Here is a 19647-nt window from a genome sequence, read left to right on the forward strand (position 1 = left end):
AAAATAATTCAATCAATTTTTAACTTTATAAAATTTTCCAAAAAACGACTTGTCTGATTACTTTGGTATAATAAAGTAGATGTGATATCTCTTCTAAATCAGTCGGCAATCTTGATCGCTTGTATGTTTTCTATATTTCCATTAGCAGATTTTATCGATAGAATATTATTGTCACAGTGAGAAAATGCATTGTCCATTTTCGTATCCAGGATGTGGCGACTACAACTACGGTTTCGGATGTACAACACTATCGTTACTACATATCAAAAGAGATAGAACCAGGATGAGAAACATTTCTAGGGAAGGGGACACACTTTCACAGAGTTTCGCTTGTAAGAGTTAGTGGTACATATATCAGACGCTTAAAAATTTTAAAATTAGCACAATTGTTCATTCGGAAATTCATTATCTTTGCAGCTCTCAAATGAAGAAAGGCGCAGGCATTTTCCTAAAAGAAAATGTAGCTTTAGATTGAAAAAGACAGAACCTAAAACTTGTTGGTTTCCTATAATTTCTGATGTAACTCTCAAATTTTAGTTTGTGTACTGCATTCCATGTGCTGAGCGTGGTATCAAAATTCGCGTTTAAACCGAAATGGTCCACAGAAAACCGATTCTGAAATTAGTTCTCACTTAGACATCAATTAGAAACGAGGTATAACACAGAAACCATTTTTTGGGCTAGTTTAGAAACGGATGGTTATCTCCGACATATCTTTTGAATTGGATACAATTTGAATTCATTGTTTCTTCTCAACGGAGAAACATCAAACTAGAACCGAAATGACGTGATTCGTAGGAAGTAAAAAATAGAAACATAGTATGGTTATCTGCAGAAGACGACCCAATAGATGGATATCAGGAGACGATTTTCCAATAGTTCTCACGTTCGTATGAGAATATAGTTTGGATTCATTAGGAACCTTGCCAAGGCAGGTCCATCTGGAGAATAAAAATATCAAAGTGAAACAAAAAATATTTTTAGTGAACACAAATATCAAAAAGAAATCGTTTTCTGCAGAAATTAATTCAAAAAAGGTCGTGAATTGTTGAAATATTTCCGTTCAACTAACATCACTAATGTCCAGTGCATCTTTTTTCGAATAGCAAGACGTGAAGTCTGAAATCACAGGCCCAATGGAAAACAGATTGCCGCTCTAGATGACATCACTTTGATTATTTTCCAACAATTTCCTTGTTTCTTATTTATCCATTAATTCTTTCACTATAGTCTTTGATTACTCTCATTGATTGCCTCAGATAGAATTCAAACAAATATTTTGAGACATTTCAACAGATGAGTTTCGGAGATAACCTGCAGATTTCTGTTGAAAACGTCCAAAAAGTTGAAATTCGTGAAACATTGTGATTGGCTGTGGGGTACGGTTTTTGCGCCGACATATTCCAAATACAACTACTTGTGAATCCAAAACTTGTGAGTAAATTAAGTCAAGAAAGTCGGGGAACCAGCGGTTCTATTTAGATGCTGTAAATCGATCAAGCTGGCTTTAGTAATAAAATAACTGTGCAAATAATGAAAATAAGCAAGTTGATACTGAAAAAAAGGTTAAAACCCTATTTTAAAACTAGTTCCTGTAAAGTATCTGAGTTATTAAAATCACATTGACTTGTTATCGGAAAAAACTCAGAAAACCATTAGAATCTTGTCATTTATTATCGTTTTCAATAAGCCGCTAATAATACAAAAATACAGAAAATTACTTGAATGGGCAAGAAAATTTCTTTATTTTTGTTAATTCCCTCCCGAATAGTCTAAAAGTTGAATCAGACGCAGCCTGGAACGACAAACGATCAATTGGAAAATTGATTGTAGCACCTCTCTGGGAAAGTGTTGTCGGAATTTGAGGTAAACATCACTCCTTCGTTTATTTATTGAGTGTGATTAGTACAATTAGCAAATCATAATTTTGAGTTTTTACCATCCGAAAAAGAAAAACATTCAGAATTTTTGGCTCAATAGGCAAAGAATGGTCCCAACCGCAAAGAACGGCCCCAAAAAATAAAAGAACGGTCCCAAGGAATTGAATGGTCCCTACCGCAAAGAATGGTCCCAACCGCAAAGAATGGTCAAAACTCAAAATTTTAAAATTTTGCAACAAAACTAATTTTCACGCCCCTTTTTACCTAGGCTTAGGAAGGGCCCGTGGCCACCTGATGATTCACACTGTCACTACATTCATTCCTGATTAAAATTTTGCTGCTCGTCCCCTTTTTTTCTCCAAGTATAACAATGAAACAGAAGAATTTATTTTATCTCCCAGAGAGAGAAGAAAGAAAAACAAATTGTGGTGAACATATACAGTATTTTAGAAACTCCGTACTCCTTATTATGATGACGCTCCCGTAATGATCTCCATTCTGAGCTCTTCTGCGATCTCATCGTCCACACGATTGTTAACCTTCTCCGCTTCATCGTAATACGCTTCATCTTCATTTTCCTCATCATCCAAAAGTTGGAGTACGCTATATTGGCGGATCCCGCCCTCTCCTTTCAGGATCAAATACTGGAGGTGCACCATTTTATAGCGATGTTCGTTGAATTTCATCCGTCATTCAATTCTCAAAACTGCGCACCCAAACATTTTGGGACCATTCTTTGCGGTTGGGACCATTCTTTGCGGTTGGGACCGTTCTTTGCGGTTGGGATCATTTTTTGCCTATTGAGCCGAATTTTTATAGAATTCTTCAGATCAGTTTCAAAGTTAATAGTGTTTTTCCATTGCTTCTAGTTAATTATAAAGATCAGTTTTTATTCATGAAACTCCATAACTTCAAATTTCCACAGATTTTCAGATATACGATAATAACATAGTAGAAACAATGTATTGAATTTCCCTGAACAAGACCGAATAGATTGTTACGTTTCTATTGACTTATTTTACGTTTCAGGAAAAGGAACTTCTAATAAACTAGACCAAGAAAATATGTTAACAGTATTTGGCATTTATTGGCAAGAACATCAGATCAATGACGGTTAAAAGCTTTTCTATAAATCAGAAAATCACATTTCTAGCGGTTTTTGAATGCTCAAAAACTACAAGTTGTTCATTTCAGCACATTTCGAAAAAGGTGACTGTTGTAATTCCCGCTTGATGATAGAATTGAACCATTTCTTGGTAGGTTGTCTGATAATAAATTATCATTGAAAACTCAAAACGAACAAAGAAGGAAACTCACAAAAATGGGAACAATTTGCAGTGTTATTTCAGCGATTCGCGTAGCAATATCGGAATCATTCATGGCTGTTGAGTTCTGAAAAAATCTGGTATCTTGTCAGTGACATAAAAATTATTATTTTTTTAGGTACTCATTTATTTTAAAACAACCTATTTCCAATCTTACCTCATAATATTTTCTCAATGCTGACGTCACAGCTTCATATTGTTCCTGGGCAACTATTCTGATTGAAATTGTTGTGTCATGAACTCCCAATTTCCAAATGCAAAAAGATTTCAAAGCAGCGAATTCATGAACATTGAGGTTGAGATGAGTCATAGAAGACCCGAGAGTTTGTTTAATTTGTTGAATAAACTCGGAGAGAGATCTGAAATTTTATAATTGATGGTCTCAACCAAATTCATTGGAAACTCACTCGTTGTTCCCAGAGTTATCTTCAAACATCGTTTTGTCACTTGACACGGAATATCTCCACACAGAGTCCATCCAAGTGTTGGCAAACTGGAAATACTTGAGAAGAACTTCGACGTCATCTTGTTCGAGAATATCTGCTCCAGGACACATTGTGCATGCTTCCAGAGCTAACTCATTTTGAATTGAACAAACTTCCAGAAGCTCGTCGATTGATTTTACAAGAAGTGTGTTCTGAAAAATTTTAAAAATATAATGTTTAGTACGGTTAATGAATAGTAAAATCAACTTCTTATTCCTACATTAGTTTGATTTCACTTCTGTTCCAGCCTCACCTTAAGATTTTCTTCAGCCGAAAGTTCAACTTGTTTCACATAGTAATTCAAGAGAGCCGCATGACTGACGTCAAGAATTTTGCTGAATTCATCACTATCCTCACTCGATATCACAGAAGAAGGTGAAGGAGAGAGTCCCATTGAATCTGTTTCCGCTTGTGACAATTCACTGCTATCCATGGAATTACTGGTTTCAGGAACTTGTGGAAACTCGTGGAGTGTCGTGTACGAGTTGGTGGTGTAATCTGTAATTGGGGAAATTTTTAAAATATTTTATCAATATAAATCCTTTTTGTACATTTCGTTTGACTTCTTCACCAATTATACTTCGGAATATGTTTCTCAGTAACTAACCTCTTACTATTTCCCCATCTGCACCACTTGCATTTCTTGAGTTCAGCACATATTTAGGTGTACGCTTGTCATTTCTTCTCTGTTGAACTACTAAATAAAATTGTTGAATACTCTTTCAGGCTCATTCAGAATAACTCACAATCCCTATTCATTCCAGCCTTATTGATACAACATTCATATCTACATGCTCGACAGATACTTCTCAGTTCCGGTGAACTAATACAATCATGTTCTCTTTTGCAAACATATCGAATATTCAAAGAGACAGTTCTTCGAAAGAAGGATGCACATGCAGTGCAAGATGCTCCACCGAAATGAAAATGAGTTCGACAAGAGAGACCACAAACAAGACACATTGATGGGGAGGAAGAGGTGGCTGGAAATGAGACGTTTGTTTGAATTGGTTAGCCTTCTTCATGTTTTAGGAGGTTCAATTTATGTATGGAACCCCGGAAGACCAATTTCTGATTAAACATCTTGTTAATGTTTCAGAAATACTTACATCCTGATGTTGCAGACATTTTGTCGGAAGATGAAAGCTCAGTAAGTCAATAAAAAGTATTTTGTTAAAGGATGTTCCCACACAAAGTTGAATTATTCTTCTCATAATTTTCACACCTCCTTATAAACGAATTCTCTTCTCAGCCCGCCCATCACCCGCCATTAGGACACATGCGTGTATCGTTCCGATCATTTTTTGAGAACAGTTGTTTTTTGGCAAAAAAGAACATATATAGGTTGGACTGTGCGTAGAATACGATTTGTCGGAGAAGAAAAACCAACGAATAGATCGTATCGAAAAAATTTAAAACACACCTTCGTAATTTATTTGAGAATTTATTTATACTTTGGAAGGAAACGAAATTTAATGGATGTAATAAAATGGAATTAGTTTAACATGTAGTTGTATAGAAAATCCATCATAGTGTATGAAAACATTCCGAAATCTTTAGTATTACATAGAGAAAAAGTTCTAAAGGAGGAGAGTTTCTTCATCATGAGGGCCACGTTGAAAGACAACAATTACCGACACCATTCCTGAAAACAGTTCCACATCATCAAGAAAATGAAAAATACAACTTCATTGTTGTCAGTAGGGCTTATAAATTATAATCCAACATTGATATTACGCTACTATCTTTGCTGCAAGCAGGCGTTCGTTTGAATCAGAACACCTGATTCGTTTCTTAACGACGTGGAATATGAGTTCATTTTTGGCACAAGTTGAATGCGGATGTGAGTCTCGATTCGATACTTTTGACCTTTTAAAAATCAAAATAAGAACCTCATAAGCGATAAACCCAAAAGAGAACTCATAATGTAATTGACATCTCTTTTTCAGTTGTTGTGATCAACCAACCTTTATTCGTTTTTCTAAAATTAATAATATTTGCTCGATATTGTTTAGAGAACTGCACTTAATACATGTGCAGAATCTGTGCCTATACCGAATTTACTAGTGATTCTAGTAAAACAAGTGAATATTCCAGTACAGACACATCTGAAATGAAATGATGATAGAAATGAAAACGAAATCCTGGAAGTTGAAAATCCATGAGTATGTGGAGATTCTCCTACACATTCTCATTTTATTGCAGACTTCATTCTCGTCTGACCTCTTTTTTCCACTTTTTGTTCTCTTTAAGTACTACCTGAATATATTTCAAAACACATGACACAAATATCTTTTAGATTTCAATCGTACCAAGAACGCACCCAGCGTGACAGCGTTTTTGCAGCTTCTTTTGAGAATTTAAACGGAATATATCCAGATTAAGGATCCAAGATAAGTGGCCAATCTACATTCGTTTCAGAAACTGGGAGGGCTACCGCACGTAGATTCGTACGTAGCTTAGAAGACTTCACATGTTTCAGGAAATTTTAAACGAAACTGATGTCGTTCAAGGTTTCTTAAACTGAGTGATACCTCTCGGTTTGCTCATACACAGATACGATACTGACTTCACGAGTGTTATATTTTCCAAATCCGTTTTTGACTTTCATTCACCCATTTTCTTTCGGCTGACCGAAATCAAAACACAGTCGTATTTTTCAATCTTCAGGTGCCGATGCCATCTTACTGCTTTTTCTTCTCTGTTTTTTTTTCCTTTTTATCTTCCATTTCGATTCACAATGCCACGCTTATTCTACGTACACATTCTTCAGAGGAATAACCTCCATAAATAAGAACAAAAAGAGATATCATCTTTCTTTTTTTCTCGGTTTTTTGATAGCAAAGATCAAGAAGAGATTCTTCAAGCGAGAAGGATATCGGGAGTACTTCTACGGAAATTCATTTTTTGAGAAATTGGTTTATTTCATGAAAATAAAAATTGAAAAGGAAAAAGCATTCGTTCAATCAATAACTCTAATGGATGGACCTTTAAAAATTCTAGATCTCGTTGAGTTCTTTTCAAATCATTATCGACCTGGGCATATTTCCGTTAGCTCATACTCGAAGTAAGATATTTTCAAAATTATCATTTTTCTTGTTGAACCAAAACACAAGAGTTAATTACCGGTTAGAATGATCACTATCTCTTCTTTTTTCACTTCATCAGTTTTTTATTCGAAACGAAGACAGAGAATCGTTCGGCACTTTTTTCTAGGTCTTTTTGGCGCATGCATTACAAACTGAAATGAAAAATGAAAACCGGCAAACGATACAATCTTTATTCTTTCGCCTCTAAGAGAATCAAGTAACAAACTGCAGTTTTGAGGTGATCTAGGTCATAGAATTATAGAAAATCTCTATGAAAACACTGATGATTATACAGAGAACTAGAGAATAGCCTCATTTGATTCACAGCTCGAATCGAAAATCATAAAAAGCATACTTGTCACGGGCCGGGCCGGGCCGGGCCGGGCCGGGCCGAAATCAGGAAAAATCTCGGCCCGGCCCGGCCCGTGGCCCGGCCCGGCCCGCTCGGCCCGTTTTGAAACATTTTTTCAAAACATTTTGAGTTTTTGAATTTTTTTTGGAAATTTTTTGAAAAAAGTATAGTTTTCGAATAAACATTTAAAATTGAATCAAAATGTGAATATGTAATGATAATTTAAGCATTTTTACTGTTTTTTTTCGAAAAATTTCAAAAAAAAATTGTTAAAAATGGGTACCCATTTTTGAATCCGGGCCGACCGGGCCGGGCCGGGCCGAGAGAAATTTCGGCCCGGCCCGGCCCGGCCCGTGGCGGCCCGGGCCGGGCCGGGCCGGGCCGGGCCGGGCCGACGGGCCGAGCCGGGCCGGCCCGATTTTTGACAAGTATGATAAAAAGTGATTTCTCCGTTTAGTCTCAAAACTGTTGGGAATAACACCACTAAAATTAACTTCAACTTATTAGGTTTGCATCTCAAATATTTTATAAAAATTGCATTGGTTTCTTTTGCCTGAACATCCGTCTTCTAAACTCTCCTACACCATATCGCATTTCTTTCTTTTTACTCGTAGCTTCTTCAAATATCCGTTTTTCTCTCGGCACGTCCGAGATGTATTCACGATGTATGTATAATGAACAGACGTGTCACGAGGTATCTTCTCTCGGAACTTTAGAAAAACTCATTCGATCTCTCCATTCAATCGAAAAATGAAATTGTGTTATAGGTATCCGGAGATAGATTCCAAAGAAATGAAAACTAAACTTTTCTAATAGATGATAGAATGTGTTTACTTTTCAAATAAAATCAGGTTGTGTCATCTTTCTATTCTTTGGTTTCAAGATAATTCTTGGCTAAAAAGAGAAAAAGTAATTGATAAGAAACGAGAAGAGACGTAGTTGATCTAACCCGCTTATTTTTCTTCGAGTGTCTTTTTTATCACTTTTGTTTGTTTCTTTCATTTCAATTAGTACTGATTTATACGCTAGTTTATTAACGATTCGAGCTGAAAATGAGTAAAAGATTCGAAGGAAAAGTGGTAATTGTCACAGGTTTGCGGTTTTACTTTCTAAATAATTAAGGTTGAATTTTGATCAATATTAGTCAGACTTGTCAAAAATCGGGCCGGCCCGGGCCGGGCCGAGATTTTTCTTGAGTTTGGCCCGGCGGGCCGGGCCGGGCCGGGCCGGGCCAAAATTTTTCCTGATTTCAAAAAATGGGAACCCGTTTTTACCAAATTTTATTTGAAATTTTTCGAAAAAATAGAGTAAAAATGCTTAAATTATCATACATATTCACATTTTTCATAAAATTTTCAAAAAAAAAATCAAAAACTCAACATGTTTCAAAAGAGCTTGGCCGGGCCGGGCCGGGCCGGGCCGAGATTTTTCCTGAGTTTGGCCCGCCGGGCCGGGCCGGGCCGAGATTTTTCCTGAGTTTGGCCCGGCCCGGCCCGTGACAAGTCTGATATTAGTACACTGTTTAATCGAATCGACCAAAATAAAAATGCCAGAATTACCTGTATTCTTTCAGGTTCCTCCCAAGGAATTGGTCGGGCTACAGCCGTTCTTTTTGCCCGAGAAGGTGCAAGAGTAACCATTACTGGCAGAGACGAAGCAAGTCTTCAAGAATCGAAAAAAGCTGTATTGGCTGTCACGAACTCTGAGAACAACGTGAATGTCGTGGTTTCTGATATCACGACGTCTTCTGGAGTAGACCAATTAGTCAATTCTACAATTGACAAATTCGGGAAAATCGATGTTTTGATTAACAACGCTGGTGCAGCATTCACGGATGAAAACGGGAAAGTTGGAGTGGAAGTCGGATTGGAATCTTATCAGAAGACGTTTGATATCAACGTAAAGAGGTAAGTAGGACGAAGTAATTACCTTGTTAAAATCAGGTATCACGGTTTCCAGTGTAATCGATTTGATCCAGAAATGTCGTTCTCATTTGATCGCTTCGAAGGGTGAAGTAGTGAATGTATCGAGTATTGCAGGTGGACCACATGCTGTGAGTTATACTTCGAAATTTCACTTTAAAACCAAAAATAGAATGGGATTTTACCAAATGGTACTATTTTATTTAACGTAAAAACTTTCAAGAACACTAATTTCGCCTACTACTGCATGTCGAAATCAGCATTGGACTCTATGACTCGCTGCTTTGCAATTGATTTGATAAACCACGGAGTTCGAGTCAACTCTGTGAGCCCTGGAATTGTGGCAACTCACTTCTTGAATGCAATGGGAATTCCGGATGAGGGAGTGAAGAAGGTAGGCAATAGATATAAGGGTTTCTAGAAAGATTCTCGTCTTACAGTGTTACAAATACTACACCGAACACCGCGACATTATTCCATCAGGGGCACCTGGAAAGCCGGAAGAAATTGCTCAAGTCATTGGATTCTTGGCTGATCGAAACATGTCTTCTTATATTGTTGGACAATCGATCATTGCCGATGGAGGAACTTCTTTGATAATGGGAATGAATACTCATGATTTGGGAGACGTCTGTAAATAGATTTTCTATGCGATAAGAAACATATTTTTATGGTTTAATAAACGAGTTCATGTTATCTGGATTAAAAAAGAAACACAAAATGGATTGAAAACTAAGAACAGAAAACAAACAAATGCGAAAAGACACGACTGTTTCAAAAAGAGAGTGTCCAGTGTCACTTCTTATCAATCTTCACTTCCCATTCGTTTTACAGTCCATTAAAAAACTACAAACTAGAACCGATGTACACCTACAAAGCACGAAAACATCTAAATGTAAAACCGTAGGTAGACACAAAATGACAATTAGGCAGAGGAGGCGGATCGCTGTAAAATTCAGTTGATAAGTGCGATTTTTTGCGGTTAGGCTATATTATTCGTTTTCTTTTTGATTCAACAATAATTTGCTGAATTAAAAAAAAAAGTTCAGATTTTCCAATTTACTCACTATCAGATACACGTTTATAATAGCTGTCTCACTTTTTAAACCCATTAAGAGTATTTCAGATACTCAATGAAGCTGTTACTCATATTACTCATATCGCTGGGAACAGTAAACACTGGAAAAGTGTTAGTCTACAGTCCATCCATTAGTCGGAGTCATTTGATATCCAATGGTCGGATTGCTGATGCCCTAGTAGATGCAGGTCATGAAGTTGTCATGTTCATCCCGGAGTATGAACCACTTACTGAGTTCACCGGAACCAAGAAAGCTAAAGTCATTACTTTGAGGAATTTCAGTAAGTTTGTATTCAGTTAAATACAACGTTAAGAGCATATTTTAGCTACAAGGTATGCTGACTTTGACGATTTTGGCAAGTTAATGCTAACAATTTCAAGAGTAGGATTCATGGAAAGACTTGAGTTCGAGAATACCATGGCTGATATGTGTGATGGTAGGCAGTACCCACCTGTTTTCCTTTATGACATAAATATTTTCAGATTTGATGAAGAGACGTGTTGATCTAGAACAACTTCGAGACATCCAATTTGATGTCGCGTTTTCTGAACAAATTGATTTATGTGGAGTTGGAGTGATTAGATATCTCGGAATCAAGAATCATCTTTGGATCTCGACTACTCCAATCATGGATAATGTTGCGTATAACTTGGGAATACCGTCGCCATCTTCTTATGTTCCAACTATTGAAGACAATGATAATTCGGATAGAATGAACTTTTGGCAGAGGGCATTCAATTTGTATATGAGTACCGGAACACAGATTGTCAACCTATTAGCAACTGATAAGACTACGGAGGTTGGTTAAAGTCTCGGATTCATTAACTGTGGAACTTTCCAATAAATAATATTTTTCAGGTCTTCAGGAAATATGTTCCAGATTTTCCCTGTGTTCGGGAAATCGCAGCAAACTCCTCGCTATGCTTTGTTAATTCTGATGAGGTTCTCGACCTACAAAGACCAACAATTACTAAAACTATTTATGTTGGAGGACTTGGAGTATCTAACGAAACTAAACCACTGGATGAGGTAACTTTCTGAAAAATGTAGGGTCGTACATGTCTCCTTTTAGAAATTTTCAAAAATAATGTCAAAAGGAAAAGAGGGTGTCGTCATCGTTTCACTAGGATCAATTGTACCTTTCGGAGACTTTCCTGAACCTGCCAAACAAGGAGTTCTGGAAGCCATCAAAGAGATATCCGACTATCACTTTCTGATCAAGATAGCAAAAAGTAAGTTAGTTGGGGACTGAATGAATACATAAACAAACACTTCCAGAGAATGAACCCATTTTTTCAGAAGACGAAACTACCAAAACTCTCATTACTGGAATTCCCAACATTGATTTGGTCACCTGGCTACCTCAAGTTGATCTTCTCTCTCATCCTCTTCTGAAATTATTTGTTATGCATGGAGGAATCAATGGTCTTGTCGAAACCGCATTGAAAGCAGTTCCACAAGTCATCATTCCGATTTTTGCTGATCAACAGAGAAATGGGAGAATGGCTGAAAGAAGAGGAATAGGAAAGGTTCTTTCGAAGCTTGAAGTTGGAAAAAAGAACTTCAAAGAATCCGTTTTGACTGTTTTGAAAACTCCAAGTTACAAAAAAAATGCGATTCGAATTGCAAAAATGATGAGAGAAAAACCGTTTACTCCAGAAGACAGACTTGTCAGATGGACTAATTTTGCAATTGATCACGGAGTTTTAGAAGAATTCCACGTGGAAGGATCAAGATTGAGTGGATTAGTTTATTATAATTTGGATGTGATGTTTGTAGGTTTTGTAGTTTTTTCATTCTTTCTCTGGGTTTTGGTTTATGTTTTCAAGTTTCTGTTGCGTGTGATTAGGTTGGATGTGAGTAGAGAGAAGAAAAATAACTAGATGTTTCAATCTTTAGGTTTTTAGTTTTCCAATTTCAGAAATAAAAGAATTTCTTCATATTGTTTTCATTAAACATAACAGTGATAAAGATTTCAATTCCACGAAAGTAAAAGTCTCACGTGATCACATTTCTCTTATCTTCCAATCAAATCTAGAGCAGATGAAATCTACTGACAAGAATTCCGTATATAAGAAAACGGGAATCCGTGAGAAAATTCAATTGAGTTTTCAACAACTCCTTCCAACCAACCACCACTATGGCTCAATCCGTCCCACCAGGAGACATCCAGACCCAGCCAGGAACCAAGATTGTCTTCAATGCCCCTTATGATGACAAACACACCTACCACATCAAGGTGATCAACTCTTCGGCTCGTCGTATTGGGTATGGAATCAAGACAACCAACATGAAGAGACTTGGAGTCGATCCACCATGTGGAGTTCTCGACCCAAAGGAAGCTGTTCTTTTGGCTGTGTCCTGTGATGCTTTTGCCTTCGGACAGGAGGTTTGTTTACTTGCAAACAAGTTGTCCTATTTTTCTCTTACAGGACACCAACAACGACCGTATCACCGTCGAATGGACCAACACTCCAGATGGTGCTGCCAAGCAGTTCCGTCGTGAATGGTTCCAAGGAGATGGAATGGTCCGTCGTAAGAACTTGCCAATCGAGTACAACCCATAGGAGGACAATTAAAGCAGCTCGACTTCAGCCTATTTAGACACTTCGTTCCCAGTGGTGTTCACTAGTGTGATTTCGAATAAAAATTGATTTAAATTGATGTGTTGTTTTGTTTCTGTTAGTGATGTTTGGAAAATTCGAAAGATCTCGTCGTCGTTCTTTCTTCATAGGAAAATTTGGCTCTATAGGCAAAGAATGGTCCTAACCGCAAAGAACGGTCCCAACCGCAAAGAATGGTCCCAACCGCAAAGAATGGTCCCAAAATTTTGGGTGACCCAAATTTCCGAATTACATGGTCCCAACCGCTAAGAATGGTCCCAACCGCAAAGAATGGTCCCAAAATTTTGAGTAACACGAGTTTCAGAATTGAATGGTCCCTACCGCAAAGAATGGTCCCTCGAAATTGATACGAAAAACTTTTCACCATTCTCTTAGGCTTAGGTTTCTTAGAAATTGGTGAAAAAATTGACAAAACCGGTTATTAATCGTATTTGTCAATTTTTTTCTAATTTCTAAGAAATCTAAGCCTAAGAGAATGGTGAAAAGTTTTTCGTATCAATTTCGAGGGACCATTCTTTGCGGTAGGAACCATTCTTTGCGGTAGGGACCATTCAATTCTGAAACTCGTGTCACCCAAAATTTTGGGACCATTCTTTGCGGTTGGGACCATTCTTTGCGGTAGGGACCATGTAATTCCTTGGGACCATTCTTTTATTTTTTGGGACCGTTCTTTGCGGTTGGGACCATTCTTTGCCTATAGAGCCGAAAATTTCATTATTGCCAGTGTTGAAATAACTTTTTGAATTGCTTTTCGTTGTGTTTTTCCCAAATTGGTTGCTCTCAATAACAGACTTTCGTCCGGTATCTATAATTTAGTTGTCTTTCAAAATAATTTTCAATTTCTGTTCTAAGCTTTACACGGTCTCAACAAAAATCTTTTTTTAAAGACTTTCACTGAAAATGTACATAAACTGGATTCATTATTCGGTTCCGAAAGTTTCCTTCTGTCTATCTGTTTTTTCTAATCCACTTTTCATCTATTTGATCTATTCCAACAAACTTCTTTTTGGTAGTTATCGATATCTCTTGACATTTTTTGCGATATTCAATTTATATGCTTCATTAGCAGACTTCTTGGTTCCCGTGGTAAGATAAAATTCAGAAAAAAAGTTGAAAGTTGAAACTTTATAGTCTGTTTTCGCGTATAAATCTGTGTTTCTCACTTTCGTAACTGATGGTTTGTTCTCAAAAGTGAGTTTTCATTTTTTGTTCATACGGTGGCATTTTCATTCAGAGATCAGATTTTGGAGAGTTTCCAGTTTCCGTCCGTTGCTCGGTCATATCTGGAACCTATAGTATTTTGAATGTTCATTTCGTTTTCAGATATCTGACACTCAAAAAGTAAACTGCATGCTTTGAGAGTATACTTTTGTTTTTATTTTTATATTTCAGTAACCATATACTCAATGAATATTTCATGCCACATGGATTAGTTGTCTCTGTTATATATGTCGTTCTTCACATGATAGTATGGGGTTCGGTGAGTTTAAAGAAATTTTTTTTTCGAAATTGATGGATTTCAAATTTCAGATTGATTACTTCTGTCTCCACTCTGCTCCAGATATGCGGAATTACATCAGAGCCTCATTCAAAGAACTTTACAATGAAAACATTGATAATATTAATTTTGTCGCAGGAATGTTCTCAGTGAGTTCATTTTCCTCAAAGTTTTAACCCGAGAGAGTGTATGGTTTGAGTTCAACTCGACTCAACTCCCCAATTGTAGGACACTTCTGACGAGATAATTCTACGATCATGGGCTGGAATAATCTCATTAACAGGAATTGGCCTATACTCTATTGTCCTGTACTTTGTGTTGGGTTACAAGGTGAGAAGTTCACTCGAAAAAGTCGGGTTTCATTTCAATATTTCAGATTGTCTCTGGTCTAAATAGTGAATTTGTTATGATGAGTAAGAAAACTGCTCAAATGCAAAAACAGCTATTCAAAGCATTGGCCATCCAAACAGTCATCCCAATTTGTGTCAGTTTTATTCCTTGTTCGTTCACTTTTTATGGTGCTGCACTGAGGATTGACATAAAGAAGTAAGTTACAAAGTTCTCGGGAATTAGCTTAAACTTTTAAAACATTCAGCTGGATATATTGGATATCAGCAATTGCAATTTCAATGTTTCCCTGTTTAGATCCATTGGCTATCATATTTTTCTTACCTGCTCTCCGTCAACATCTTCTGAAACCTTTCTGTAAAGGAAGACATTTGATTTCTGCTGTAACTAATCAATATTCACTTTGATTTTTCTTGAATAAAACTATATTATGTTTCGGATTATATTTACTATGAAACATAATAATAAATTTTGGTGCAGTTTCAAATTTAGTGTACTTGAATCCCTCCAAGATTGAAATTTATGGAACACTCTGAGTTTTAGTATTGACCCATTGAATCAGTTCAGAACTCAATGATGTCAATTTTGGTCAATGGTGGTCAACTTGTCGGTATTCACGGTTGCTGATTTCAGAAAACTAACATTTGGTTTAGTCAAGCAGAACAGATACTCCAGAGTTTAAAAAACAGATTTTCCTTGCCTAAAAGTCTGGGAAAATTGAGAAATTACGATTTTTAACCTATAAATGGTTTTCTTTCTGTTATTTTATCTACTACCGATTAACACTCGAAGAACTGGAACAAATTCGAAACTCCTTGAAATGGTCTAAATTATTATGAGGAATCAAAAAAAAAGAACTCTGTGATGCTTCATAAACAACGTAATGGGTCTAAATAATCAAAATGCACGTCACATTTTCTATTTTCAAAATGCGTGGTCGTTATGACCTGGCACCGTGCCAACAGTTTGGTTCAGTGTGTTTTCTTCATTCTTTCGATGAAACTTTTTTCCCTTGAATGAACTGGAAAGCATACAATTTGTACTTTGAAGTTAGACCCAGTATATGTCTCTTTTAAACCAATATTCAATTTTCCTGTTTTTTTCAAAAATCTTGATCTCTGCAAATCGCATCATTAGCACTGCAAATCAAATATGATTCATATCCACAATAGGTTCTAACCAGTATCTTATTACTCCTATCAGTTCATTTTCCGTGAGGATTTCCTGAAAGCAGACACGTGAATTGGTTAAATGATTGAACATCATTCTCGTCCACAACAACAAGTCCTTCTTTTGGGAATTGTCTGGGAGCTTATCGGTTTCAGATAGGAATAGAAAACGGGGCGGACTGAACACATTCAGTGTACCGATGTAGTATTTCCTGGTAGTATCAACTGTACGTGGTCTGAGGGTTAGGTCGGAAATCACTTATTTTTCTTTTTCGGTTGGAGACAAACCCAACATAACAGAAGAAGCTTGATAACAACACAGTTTTCTCTCTTTTTTTGTAATTTTGCTCTAAAACAGTAATTTCTTTAGTTAAGATGTCTCATAATAATTGGACATCCCATTAACGTAGTTTTTTCTCTGCCCCCTTCTGAGAGTGCTCGGAAATCTACAACATGAACAAAATGGTCCAAGATATATTTTCAATTTCAGAGCACTTGATTCTTCGAAATGTTTGTTAACTGGGTTCATTACACCATCCCAAAAATCTCGTTCGTCCTCTCATTATTTTCCAATCCTCTCTTCATCTACCTAATTTGTTCCAATAAGAAAGTACTCTTTGGAAATTATCGATATCTTCTGGTATTTTTTGCAATCTTCAACTTGTTTGCTTCTGTCGCGGATCTTCTAATTCCTGTGGTAAGTGAAATAAATGCCTGGAAGCTTGAAAACATCCTTTTTGCAGTCTGTATATTGTTATCGGTACGCATTTGTCACTTATGTCACCGATGGCCCGTTTTCAGTGGTAAGGGATAAATATCTGTTTAAATTTAGCTTTGTTTCAATTTATCTTCATTCCAGAGATCTGCATATGGTGAAGTTCCTCTATCTTATCGTTGTGCATTTATCGCAGGAACGTATGGAATTTTGAATGTGCACTTCGTGTTCAGATATCTAACTTTGAAACGGTACGCCAAGAAAGAAGCGGGGGATATAAAGAATATTTCTTTGCGAGGCATTCTCACTTATGATTCTAAGTAGGACAAAACAACTCTTCTACCAGACATAGATAGAAGTAGGGTTGCTTTTTTATATTGCTAATATTGCTTTTTTGTGGAAATAACCAGATCTCAAAAAACTTTTATTGAAGTCCAAGAACGCTCGTTTCTTTCCTATGGGTTGTACTCAATCGGCAAGTTCTTACGACGGACCATTCCATCTCCTTGGAACCATTCACGACGGAACTGCTTGGCAGCACCATCTGGAGTGTTGGTCCATTCGACGGTGATACGGTCATTGTTGGTGTCCTGAAATAGAAAAATAGGCAACTGACAACTTGTTTGCAAATAAACAAACCTCCTGTCCGAAGGCGAAAGCATCACAGGACACAGCCAAAAGAACAGCTTCCTTTGGGTCGAGAACTCCACAGAGAAATGTGATCACGTGAGACTTTGAACTTTCGTGAACTTTCACAAGATTGAAATCTTCATCACGAGTTACAGAAAATAGTATATAACAGATCGTTTTAAGACTCCGTTTGGTGAAAATATGAGAGTCATGAATGTTTAATAATTTCAGCAATAATATAATCAATGAGTATTTCATGCCATATGGACTGGTACTGTCAGTCATTTATGTCATCGTTCATATGATAATATGGTCACTTGTAAGTCACTCCGTTTTTTGAATCCACTTTTTGATTGAACTAGTTTTGTATTCATTATCAGTTCATTCAATCCATAGTATTTAGATTTTTCTACAATTTCAGATTGATTACTTCTGCCTTCATTCTGCTCCCGAAATGCGAAATTACATCAGAGCTCCATTCAAGGAGCTTTACAATGAAAGCATTGATGATATCAATTTTGTCGCCGGCTTGTTTTCAGTTAGTTTTATTTGTTACCCCGTTCACCACAAATCATCTTCATATTCAAGGAAACATCCCCTGAAATAGTCCAGAGATCGTGGGCTGGAATACTATTGTTGACACTGATTGCCAGTTACTCAATGACGTTATACTTTGTGTTGGGTTACAAGGTTCGTAGCTCTATCACAAGAAAATGAGAAACTTCCTCCTCATTCAGATTATCACTGGACTGAACATTGAGTCAATCACAATGAGCAAACAAACCACTCAAATGCAGAAACAACTTTTCAAAGCTCTGACTATTCAGACAATCATTCCAATTTGTGTCAGCTTCATGCCCTGTTCATTGAGTTTTTATGGAGCAGCACTGAGAATCGATTTCGTGAAGTGAGGCTTCTTCATTCAGAATCTAAGGATTTAATTCGAATTTATTGGATTTCAGCTGGGTGTATTGGATATCTGCTATTGCTGTTTCGATGTTCCCTTTCTTAGATCCAATGGCTATTATTTTCCTATTACCAGCACTTCGCCGACGTCTTGTCAATCCGCTCAATAAAGACAGAAATTCTGTTTCAGCTATTACTCATCAATATTCTGAGACACCAGTTGGAATCTAATCTCTTATGGTTTTAGTTGCCGAGATGAATTTGCAATATACGCGAAATAATTTATTTAAAAGAGACCTATTTTCTCAGAATGAGGAAAAAGGAAATCTATCTTATTGGAATGAACAATTACTATTGATGTAGTTTGTTGTAAGCAAGAAGAACTATTTTAAAACTGAACATGAGATAAATACATGAATTGGTAAAACGAGTACTCTGAAAATGCAATAAACATTTGATTCCGCAAATTTCATAATTCGTTCATAAACTTGGTTCCTAACGAAGGAGAAGAAGGAGTTTCTGATGAAGAAGGTTGTTTCCTGACGGTGCTTTTTGGAGAACATATAGGCATTTTGAAGAATTTCTCTTTCATGAAAACACTCGAGCAATCAAGAAAAACTTCGTGGTTATCTGAACGCAAATTTCCGATTTTCGCTGATTGAATATTTTTCGGGAGGCTGTAAAAGACGTCTGAGTGAGCAAACCCATCGATTTTGTAGTCAGTTGGTGCATTATCGGTGTATTGGACACGGAAATTGACATCGAAATCGTTTGGCAAGGGACTCAAATTTTCCTTCGTGATTTTTTTAATACTGTTGATAATGCCCATGAATTGATCGTGAATCGTTTCGTTATTTGTATTTCCTATTTGATCGATTTTAGGCAATCTCTTCCGAGTAGTCAGACGACCCTTTTGATTCTTTGTGCTGTAATGTGCTGCCACTCCGCCATTTTTCAAGTATTGAAATTTCATTGAGTGAACTTCAATCGCTTCTTTGTCGTCTTTCTCGTTACTGATCACCAAAGAAAGTTCTTTCAAATATTTCTCTTTGATAGCTCTTCCGCTCGAGCTCAGCATTCTGGCGATCGTCAAAGATTTCGGATTCTTGACTCGCAGTCCCGTACACTTCACATCTTCTGAAAGAAATCTATGTAATAAGAAATCATGAGGAAAACTTGCTAGTTATATTAGTTTTTGCAAAGTAATCTTTTGGAAGTATGGCTCTGCGACGAAGAATTTCAGAGAATGCTAGGAAAACTGCTCTCGCCATTATTCTCGATGATGTAACGGTATCGGAAGGATTTTCTGTGGAGAAGTAGAGCGATTTCTTAAAATATAATTGCATTTATCTCTCATAAAACTTTGAAGAGAAACTAACAGGGTTGATAACCGAATCTGCAGATTTATCGCCTGTCTCATTGGTATTATCTAGAGACGACATCTGTAAATGTAATCAATGTGAAGATTTGAAGTAAAATCAGAGGACAAAAGAGGGCAAGAAGTTATTAAATCGCCGAAAAGCAGCGAAAGAATGAATTAATAGTGAAAGTATATATTGTTTGAACATCAAAAAAGTGACAAAAATCACTTGGAATCATTCAAAAGCGACTCAACACTTGAGGTT

At 36.8% G+C, this 19647-nt stretch overlaps 7 protein-coding genes across 7 annotated transcripts; 4 read left to right on the plus strand and 3 right to left on the minus strand.

Moving 5' to 3' along the window:
• Window positions 1-3070: 3070 nt before the first annotated feature.
• On the minus strand, window positions 3071-4653 carry GCK72_019065 (uncharacterized protein; the record flags this gene model as incomplete). The annotated part of the gene is made up of 7 exons (XM_003115312.2): window positions 3071-3145; window positions 3198-3272; window positions 3363-3564; window positions 3613-3842; window positions 3944-4188; window positions 4298-4387; window positions 4437-4653. 7 exons carry the CDS (start codon window positions 4651-4653, stop codon window positions 3071-3073), a joined length of 1134 nt encoding a protein of 377 aa, XP_003115360.2.
• Window positions 4654-8183: 3530 nt separating this feature from the next.
• On the plus strand, window positions 8184-9694 carry GCK72_019066 (uncharacterized protein; the record flags this gene model as incomplete). The annotated part of the gene is made up of 5 exons (XM_003115707.2): window positions 8184-8223; window positions 8705-9038; window positions 9091-9184; window positions 9277-9447; window positions 9494-9694. The coding sequence occupies 5 exons, from the start codon at window positions 8184-8186 to the stop codon at window positions 9692-9694; spliced, it is 840 nt and encodes a 279-aa protein (XP_003115755.2).
• A 492-nt stretch (window positions 9695-10186) lies between these two features.
• On the plus strand, window positions 10187-12699 carry GCK72_019067 (uncharacterized protein; the record flags this gene model as incomplete). Its single annotated transcript, XM_053732866.1, has 8 exons — window positions 10187-10412; window positions 10458-10568; window positions 10615-10931; window positions 10991-11161; window positions 11205-11364; window positions 11432-11907; window positions 12306-12521; window positions 12565-12699. The coding sequence occupies 8 exons, from the start codon at window positions 10187-10189 to the stop codon at window positions 12697-12699; spliced, it is 1812 nt and encodes a 603-aa protein (XP_053581779.1).
• Window positions 12700-14173: 1474 nt separating this feature from the next.
• GCK72_019068 (uncharacterized protein) lies at window positions 14174-15009 on the plus strand (the record flags this gene model as incomplete). Its single annotated transcript, XM_053732867.1, has 5 exons — window positions 14174-14236; window positions 14287-14403; window positions 14483-14584; window positions 14631-14800; window positions 14850-15009. 5 exons carry the CDS (start codon window positions 14174-14176, stop codon window positions 15007-15009), a joined length of 612 nt encoding a protein of 203 aa, XP_053581780.1.
• Window positions 15010-16279: 1270 nt separating this feature from the next.
• GCK72_019069 (uncharacterized protein) lies at window positions 16280-18253 on the plus strand (the record flags this gene model as incomplete). Its single annotated transcript, XM_003115504.2, has 8 exons — window positions 16280-16468; window positions 16515-16574; window positions 16631-16737; window positions 17348-17435; window positions 17538-17654; window positions 17705-17806; window positions 17854-18023; window positions 18079-18253. 8 exons carry the CDS (start codon window positions 16280-16282, stop codon window positions 18251-18253), a joined length of 1008 nt encoding a protein of 335 aa, XP_003115552.2.
• On the minus strand, window positions 16942-17401 carry GCK72_019070 (uncharacterized protein; the record flags this gene model as incomplete). Its single annotated transcript, XM_003115487.2, has 2 exons — window positions 16942-17076; window positions 17126-17401. The coding sequence occupies 2 exons, from the start codon at window positions 17399-17401 to the stop codon at window positions 16942-16944; spliced, it is 411 nt and encodes a 136-aa protein (XP_003115535.2).
• A 238-nt stretch (window positions 18254-18491) lies between the features above and the next one.
• Window positions 18492-19464, minus strand: GCK72_019071 (uncharacterized protein; the record flags this gene model as incomplete). The annotated part of the gene is made up of 3 exons (XM_053732868.1): window positions 18492-19159; window positions 19203-19350; window positions 19402-19464. The coding sequence occupies 3 exons, from the start codon at window positions 19462-19464 to the stop codon at window positions 18492-18494; spliced, it is 879 nt and encodes a 292-aa protein (XP_053581781.1).
• Window positions 19465-19647: the final 183 nt, after the last annotated feature.

Source organism: Caenorhabditis remanei, chromosome V (genome assembly GCF_010183535.1).
Source record: "Caenorhabditis remanei strain PX506 chromosome V, whole genome shotgun sequence".
In the NCBI taxonomy this organism is placed as follows: Eukaryota; Metazoa; Nematoda; class Chromadorea; order Rhabditida; family Rhabditidae; genus Caenorhabditis; species Caenorhabditis remanei.